The sequence below is a fragment of the Poecilia reticulata genome, chromosome 21, assembly GCF_904066995.2.
Source record: "Poecilia reticulata chromosome 21, P_reticulata-male-v2, whole genome shotgun sequence".
In the NCBI taxonomy this organism is placed as follows: domain Eukaryota; kingdom Metazoa; phylum Chordata; class Actinopteri; order Cyprinodontiformes; family Poeciliidae; genus Poecilia; species Poecilia reticulata.
In genome coordinates, this window is record NC_088850.1 from 8,794,748 (window position 1) to 8,803,555 (window position 8,808).

General features: G+C 41.0%; 1 protein-coding gene across 2 annotated transcripts; it reads right to left on the bottom strand.

The window, feature by feature from the left end:
- Window positions 1-44: 44 nt before the first annotated feature.
- Window positions 45-8,633, bottom strand: nrbp1 (nuclear receptor binding protein 1). Of its 2 annotated transcripts, none has more exons than XM_008397534.3 (18): window positions 8,028-8,633; window positions 7,566-7,821; window positions 6,801-6,923; window positions 6,197-6,298; window positions 6,014-6,103; window positions 5,807-5,847; window positions 5,511-5,605; window positions 5,309-5,392; window positions 5,157-5,215; window positions 4,434-4,532; window positions 4,211-4,343; window positions 3,465-3,555; window positions 3,269-3,319; window positions 2,708-2,843; window positions 2,360-2,413; window positions 2,218-2,281; window positions 1,537-1,592; window positions 45-1,460 (listed from the first exon to the last, which is right to left on the bottom strand). In XM_008397534.3, exons 2-18 carry the CDS (start codon window positions 7,794-7,796, stop codon window positions 1,365-1,367), a joined length of 1,605 nt encoding a protein of 534 aa, XP_008395756.1. In that variant the 5' UTR covers window positions 7,797-7,821; window positions 8,028-8,633; the 3' UTR covers window positions 45-1,364. The 2 variants fall into 2 exon arrangements, with proteins under 2 accessions (XP_008395756.1, XP_008395757.1); XM_008397535.3 differs by having other exon boundaries at window positions 7,566-7,824.
- Window positions 8,634-8,808: the final 175 nt, after the last annotated feature.

An 8,808-nucleotide genomic window follows, 5' to 3' on the forward strand; every position in this document is an offset into this window, starting at 1 on the left:
TGCTTTTTACACAGCTTTTAAAAAAAAGAGTCAAACACGTCAGGTGGAGATAATGTGTTTTGTTTTTTTTTATTACCATTTTAGTTGAGGAAGTGAAAAAGAGGGTAAAAGCTTTGTGGAAACAGCAAGGTGTCCAGCATACAGAGCACATGATGGTTACAGGCATGCCAGGCAGTCCCACACTCGTATCTACAGACCCTGTCAGGAGGTAGTCACAGCGCGGAGGACGCAGCTCAGGCTCACAGACATCTTGATGTTCCCTCCCAGCGCCGCGCGCAAGCCAGAGCCCACGGCTGGACAAGTTTACGAAAAGAAAAGGAGCAAAAGAAAATGTCCACTCATCCGACAGAAGTGGATTGAAGCCAGTAACTGAAGGGCAACAAAATCTACTTCCTGATGAGCGAAAACGGATTCCATGCATCGCTTTTACTTTTGGACCAAGAACCAAATGCGTATTCACCGGTGAAAATCCAGAACTTGAAAACTGATCACACCAACTTACTGAGTGAGAAATAAGACCTAAAGAGAACTGGGTGTTGAGGAGTGCTGCAATGTTTGCACTCTGGTCATTTTTCATAGAAACTAAACAGCTTGATTTAAAGAAAAACAGGGAGTTAAAGCATACAATCAGTCCCCGGCCTCTGTGCTGGAAGTGAAATAGATCAGTCAAAGAGAGACACACAAATAAATAGATTTTTTATATATATCTTAACCTGCTTGTCTGATTGTGTTGCAGCTGAAGGGTTTATGACTGCATGTGTGATAGTGGAACTCTAAAGCAAAACTGAAACTGCTTATGTTTCTTCCCTAGTTTTCCACCTGAAACTGATCCGAGGTCAGCAGGAACCTCAAAAGTTTAAACGACCAGACTTTAAGCTCACAACACTATAAACACACGCTTCAGTTTGTCGGGACAGCAGACAGACGCACAACTCCATTAAATGATTTAAGAAAAAAAAGAAAAAAGAAAAAAAAAGTTTAAAATGCAACTTACAACACTGACTTAAGGAAAATACTGCTGTTATCCATTTGATTTAGCTTTCTTCTATCATTTCCTTACCACTGAAAGAAATAAAACATCTGTACTTTCCATTAGGCAAATTACAATTTCCTCTTTCAGAAGACAAGAAGATGGCTGTATGTGGCGGGAGAAATTAAAAATAAAAATAAAGAGAGACCAACAACCACTTAGTGGCAGCTTTTCCCCCTAGAAGATACAAGAAGACGCTGCAGGATCTGCAGTCAGACCAAGGCTGCCCTCTCAGTTCTCACTAAAGCTTTTACAGCGATGTCGACGTGAAGCGAAAAGCTAGTCCTGCTGCGGAGGACGAGGAGGGCTCAGAGAAGGCCTGGCGAGTCCTCGGCTACGACGAAACGGTCACCGGATTGAGAGAGTCGTTCCGGCTGTAGAACCTGGAGAAGGCCTCTTCGAGAACGCACGCGAGCCGCGGCTGATCGCCCTGCAACGGCGAAAAGACGAAGTGAGAAGGATCCCACCTGGGATTGCCACAGAGAATCGGAGTCCTCTCTGCTCACCTCGCTGATGAATCCCAGCTGGACGAGCTCCACGGCCAGCTCTTGAACGTTCTCATCTGTGCAAAAGAACAAAAGCGATCACAAATTAAAGTTTTTTTTTTTTATGAAACATGATATAGGTGCACCGATAACAGTGGCTTGTTTCCTCTCACTACCAACTTCTCTAAGTTCATTTGACTAGAGAGTCCGGTTCGTTTGGCAGGGGTTTGAACATGTAATCAAACTCTGATGCTAACTGGACCGGAGACCAGGAAGCAGACTATAGTGCCTGGCATTCTGGGTAAATTCAACCAAAACAAACACGTAATGCTAGCAGGAGAAATGGCTCGTAGTCTTTTATCAAACAATCTGAATCTTCTTCAGAGGTTTTTGTGTTTTTCCTCAAGTGGTTTTTGGTGCAGCGCCACCACAGGCAAGAGGGGGAACAGGTTTTTTCAAAGGGTTTGGTTAATTTGACACTGTGAAAGTGAACTGCAACAGTTAAAAATGGAACTACTGTTGACACTCTGGTCCCCAATTGAACCAAGTCTACCAGACTATCAGATGCTAATTTAGAAGAAAAAAAAACAACAAACATCTGCAGCCAAAATAAATCAAAATCATAAGTGTTCAATGACTGTGCAAGCACCCAAATTATTTTAAAACCATAGAATCGAGAAAATTTTGTTAAGTCTTACTTACTTGGTAATAAATCACAGCTCAAGTGCCTGTTTAGTTTATCCTCAAGTTTCAACAACAACGTCAGCTGAAAGGAAAAAGAAATAAGTCAATATAATTTGAGCACAAAAACCTTTCCCCTCTTTGCCCCTCGACTGAAACCTACGTGATGCTTGGTGCCCTCATCGACAGGCTCGATGTTACACTGCATCTGGAGGACCTGGCAGCACAAATGGAAACGTGTTTGAGACTCATTGTATATTTGTGCCATGAAATAATGAGAGCAGAGTAAGACGGCAATCCGTGTCCGGACAAAACAACTTGATCTTTAGAGAATAATGTTTAATGTTTACACTTTTCATTGCCCTGAACAAACCGATTTGACACAGCAGCTCAGTTATTTTCACTTTCCCCCTAACTCTCTGACTTCTCCCTTTCAATGATGTCTAAAAAAAAAAAAAGAAAACCATGTGAATTTGATGCCTTAGAAGGGTCTGAGGTCTGCAGTTCCCACCTTTCTGGTCTCAACCTCTGCAGGTTCAGGTGTTGGGGATTTGACTGAAGGTGGGACGATGGGCGACTTAACGGCTTCCTGCTGAGGTTGCTGTGGACGGGGCATCCCGAAAGCGGTCAGCGGATAAATCCCATTCCTGATAACACGAAGAGGGAAAGCAGTAAAACGTCAGAGCTTCAGAATTAACAATAAAAGTGACAAAAACAGAAGAACTCACAACTTCCTTGCTGATTCTTCAGGACATCAGCAACAAAGAAGTTTGATTTTAATCAGTAAACATCAAATAATAACTGTATTCAATCATGTTTTCCCAGTGGAGAAGAGTCAAAGTAACACTCCAAAGAATAGTGTTAGTTTTCAGAAATCATTCCTTGAAATGTATCATCATAAATGAAAATATCATGCTAAGAATTTTTTCATGTTCACAGTAAGTAATATCATGAGAAATACCAGATGTAAATATGTTGGTACTCAAATCCAAACGGTTGTTTAAGACGTTTCCAACCAACTGAAACCTAAAGTGTTTTAGAAACTAGATTAGCAAAACAAATCTGCTATTACCTCACATCTTCCAGGAACTTGTCCAGTTCTAATGCAGGAAACTGAGAGAGCCTGATAAGAAGAGGGGGGAAACAACAAATATAACCTGTGGTGTTTGTAGCTACGAGTGTTTTTATACACAAGATTCTGTCTGTAATCAATTCAAAATCAAGAGTCAAAAATTGCAATCAACTAATCTCCAAAGTGAAAGACTTACTTCATCTGAACTCCGTTCTTGGTTTCAACAATGACCAGGTTGGGGTCCATGTTCTTCGTCATCTCCTCTAGAGCGTTTTCTGGAATCATATCTGCAGAAACGAAAACGGAAATCTCACAGAAAGAAAGCTGAAGATGGAAGGCTTGAAGTTCGTCTTAAGCTGATTCACAAACTAAAAAATAGCTCTGGTTGCACTTCCAGAACTTCCTGAAGGCTCCAATCTGCTCTGATTTTCCTGCTGATCTCTATTTAGGGTTTCTACACAGTCTGGAATGGGAATTTCTTTTTTTTTTTAAGTTTAAAATCTGTACTTAAGAATGTTCAGTAGCTATGTTCATTATCATTAGTGCAACAAAAACCTGCAACAAAGTCAGCATCATTGAATCTTTTCACATATAGCAAAAAACACTGTATAACTGTGTGCAGGTTTGGTCCTCATACCCAACAATAAAGTGCTCATTAACAAACTATAAAAAGTCACAATTTGTAGGATTTAGGCTAAGATTGGTGAGAATGCAGCAACAATACAGAATGTCTTTCAACACTGATCTAATGTTTGCCACAAATCCTGAAGGTTTAATTCCAGCTCAGCGCTAACAGATTTACAGCTGAGCAGCTTCAGACTCCAACAGCAGGAAATAATTCTGTAACCCAGAAAGTGCAAATAAGCAAAGCAACTTAAAAAAAAAAACAACGTAATAACAATGTAAACGTATAACACAGTTTGAATGTGTGTGCCGACGTACGTTGGTGGCTGACGATGCAGTGTGCGGCTAGCAGCTTGAGTAAGGGCACCTCAAACAAGGCGGGGTGGAACAGCAGCTCTTTGGCTGTGGGTCTTTTGCTCGGGTCGACCTCCAGACACGTCTGGATGAATTCCTGAACGTGTGAGAAAGGCGGAAAATAATAAGATGCAGAGTTGGTGCTCCTAAAGCTGACTGAGGTCTTAAGCTGCAGTTCTTCACTGACCCGCTGCAGCGGGTCTTCTAGGGACTGAATGGCACTGTTTATGGCTTCTTGGGACACATACGACGAATCTCCATTACTCTGGATTTCCAAAACAGCCATCTGACAAAATGAATGGACAAAAAAAAAAAAAAGGAGTATAAATCAGGGTTCACACACATCAAGTTTTCAAAGTTATCTTGTACTAGTCCACTACTGGCACCAAGTAAATTAAAATATAGCGACATTTTATGTTTTGAATTAGCTCTTACATACACCCTATAAACTTGACTGGTCTGAGAAAGTTAAAAAAAAATCTCTAAAAAACATTCTGGCATTTAGTAAATAGAAATAATTGTGGTAATTCTAACTAACCTAAAACAAAAAGAGTTTAGACTAATGGCTTCAAATAAATCTGCATGCATCTTTTTATTATCTTTAAGTATCTGGCCTCAACTGTAAATGACATTTTCCAAATCTAGACTTTTAATCAAACGTTAGATTTCACTTCATTACAAAACTTTGACGTCTGAATGTTAGCATTTTTTTGTACAGAAATCAAGCAGAGCACTTTGAAAATCTTGAAAACATCTAATTGAAATTCAAGCGTTTAAGGAATTCAAGACCCGTACAAACCCAACATGCGAAACATGAGCGAACAGTGTACTTGCTCTCGCTACTAGTCATTATTTAAAAAGAGAACACTGGAAAGAAATTGTCGAAAACACGAATCTCACTGCCTCTCACCTCTAAGGCGCACATTCCGAAGGAATAAATATCCACCGCTGTGGTAACATTGGCAACAGCTGGAAGCCGAAAAAGGTAAATTCATATGAGAGAAAGAAAACAAAAACAGCACAGAGCTGCGTGACGGTATTTTGAACTCGGCAGGATCTTGCCTCCATATTCTGGAGCAAAGAAGTGGAGGCACTTCTGCTCCTCCCGGCAGGTCTTCACATGGTTATTGATGGTGTCGGGGGCAACTAGAAGAGGGCAAAAAGGAGAACACTTTGTAAACTGTGTCTGTAGAGACACACAGCACCGGACTTGAGCCCAGAAAACCGATCGTATTAATTCTAGAAAACTTGAGACGAGGCTCACCCGAGCCGATCTTGATGAGGCCGTTGTGCTGGATGAAGATGGTGTCGCAGGTCAGGTTGCCGTGGATGATGGCAGGTTCACAGGAGTGCAGGTAACTGGAGGCGAACGCACAATAGTTACGACGATTTCTATACAAGTGGCCACCTTAATAAACACCTAAACCTGGATTGAAATCAATATTCTATTCATGTTTATGTTACGCTGCGTTACGAAATAGCTGAGCTGACTTATCAAAGTTGTAGCTCCTTGTAAAGACTTGTTCAGAAACAGTGTGCGTCTAATTACTGCTAACTAACCTGAGGGCAGACAGTATCTGCGTACACCAGCGCTTCCAGGCCTGTCAGAAAGCAAACAGGTCAGCAGAAATGAATTCTTGGCTAAAACATGTTTAAAAGAAAAACAAAAACAGGTTTAACAGGATTTGTATTTTCAATCCGAGTTATAAAGCCAATTTCAAAGTTGAGGCATTTGAACATCTGGCGATGCAGTCGAACGTTTCAGACCTTTTCATTCATGGTTTTGTGGTTTTTCTTTGTCTTTTTCAAGAACTGCTTGAGACTGCCTGATGACATGTACTCAGTGATGAAAATAACCTGCAAAAAATTATATGTCACAATCAAAACGAAGATGAACGTTTTGTCCATGTGATTTAAAAAAATAAAAGTAGTAGTGACATGTCTTCATACCCTGGCTCTGTTTTCCTTCACATCTGCCCAGTACTTGTGGAACTTCACAATGTTCAAGTGTTCCAGCTGGATTAAATTGTCAAACACAGCCTTCACCTTTTCCTGTGATATAAAAGAGAAAAATTTTACTTTTAAGTACAAAGTTGTTTAAAAAAAAAAAAAAAAAGATAAGACGACTACACTCAATTTTACTTCCCTGCCATTTTTCACCGAATCGGTCAAAAATAAAATGCAACTTCTGCTGTTATGCTAGTTATGCTGCATTCAATATGTTGTCCTACACCGAACACCCTCAAAGACAACATTCCAACTCTGAGGTCTTCAACCCAATCTAAAAATTAACTGGAAACGTGTGGCCAGAAGGTTGGTAACCCAAACCTTTCAACTAATTTTCCCTGTCGGTGAACGCACCATAACTAGAGACCGGATCTTTCACTGGAGAAAAATGTTGACAGGCACTCTGAAGGACAGTGTAATTTCTAAAACGCTAACACATAACTGTCTGCATTAATAAAGCCGTACAGCAACATCTTCTCCCTTGGTAGCGTGTAAACAGTAACAAGTCTGACCATTTTAACATTGGACGCTTTTTAACGCATTTTACCTCCTGCAGTTTGAAGTTCTTCCTTTCTGAGAACATGACTTCATTCCACACCACCTCAACCCCTTCCTCTGTGTCCATGGCCAAATAAGCATTATCGATCCCAGGCACATTACGCTGATTCACCTTTAATGAGGGAAAGAAAAACGATTAGAGCACCGGCGTGTGAGTCATTAAATCGCAGCTAGTAATCAAAACGATGGTGATTACAAGAGACTATTTGAGCTGCTCCACACCAAATATAAAAGGAACGCTAAAATGTGGTAAACAGACAAAACTCTATCTGATTTGGTTTAGTATCTTGAAAGTATTTACTTCTGATTCGTTTTTCACATTATGTGACGAGGATTAAACTAGTACAGAAAATGGATGTGTGGGTCAAAGAAACAGCTGTATAATCACAATAAATAGCAATGCAGACACTTTTTAAAAAGAAATTAAACTTGTAAAAAAAAAAAAAAAGATAGTTTAATGTGGTGCACTGCACTTCTGCATTTTGAAGCACAAAAAAGGTAGTAAACCATCATCTGCTTGCAATCCTTCTTGGTTTTATTAGTGCAGACACCTCTGTGCCATAACTTAATGCAGAACAGCAGCTCTGTAACTGTTTATGTCAGGTCATCATTCTTTTATTTCTCTATTATCAACAGTTTGATTAGTTCCAGATCATGTCGATAGATCCAATTCCCAACAAATCCCCTCTCCATTTCAAAAGATAAACTTCCCAGTTTTGCGCAAACTTGAATGAAGATGCTCAGTCACACGTACCTCTTCCCTGCGTTTCTGCCAGCGTCCACACGGGCTTTCCTCCAAAATCTCTGACTCATCCTCGCTCTCCTCTTCCTCGTCCTCCGTGGCAGCAGTGGGAGGAGGCTGGGTCACCGTGGACACCGGCGGCGACACGGATGCCACCGCTTGGCCTGCGGGCGCAGCTGCCCCCGAGTCCGGCTTCGTCTCCTGGGCAGGATCCGGGGCCTGCCTGCTCTCTCCTTCAGACATCTTCTCCGCTGTCAGGCCCAATAGCCTGCTACGTAAAATAGAAATCATAACATAAACGTATTCATTACCTCTAAAGTGAGCTCTACACATTTTAAAACTAGCCTAAAGAAGAGAATGACAAGTAGTTTATGAAGACGACAGCAGTAAGAGGAAGTTAGCATTAATTATCTGGCTTTGACAGATAAACGTATCTCAAACAGAAGTGAACATACTTTATAAAGCAGTACTTGCCTGTAAAAAACGACAAAATTGACGATTGCAGCTCCAGTTTATCAGAGTCTCACTGCTACAGACCAATCCAGGCAGAATGTTAAGTCCTGTTAGCTTTAAATCTCAGGTTTCTCAACGGAGAGACGGCTAGCCTTGACGCTGCTAGCTCCTTGGTTATGGTCAGTTACGAACTTAAAGAGCAGAAAACCACCGCTTAGTTTGCAGCAACGTTCAAAGCGGATGGTTTTTGTTTCCTGAAAACGTGTATTAACGATTTCTCTTTCTTTAGCTAAAAAAACAAGCTCGTTGCTAACCAGCAACGGTTTCAGCAGCCCACCGCCCCTTTGCTGCCTCTCAAGACTCCAGCCTGCTAATGTGTGCTCTGAAAATAGATCCTGCTGTTGGTTTTGAGAAAACGACACAACACTGCAACAGAACTAATCGCGTTTACTGGTTGTTGACATCATAACAGCTCACAAAACATCGATATGACACAGAAAAAGCAGTTAACTGTGTCAGATAATGTTTCTTCGAACACAACGGCTGACGACTTGAGAGCTAGCTGCAACATTTAGCTACTTATGATGGCGACAACTTCCAGATGCACACTGCTCTAACGAGCCGAGGCTGGTTGCCAGGTAAAACTCTTACTATCCCCCTTTATGGCCTTCTAAGGAAGGTGGAACGAAAATTGGAGTCTCTATACGGGAAATATGAATAATGACTTTTTCGAAAAAGATTTTTTATCTTCTTCTGTACATTTACCAACTTCTCATATATAGAAACAGATCCTTCCTCCATT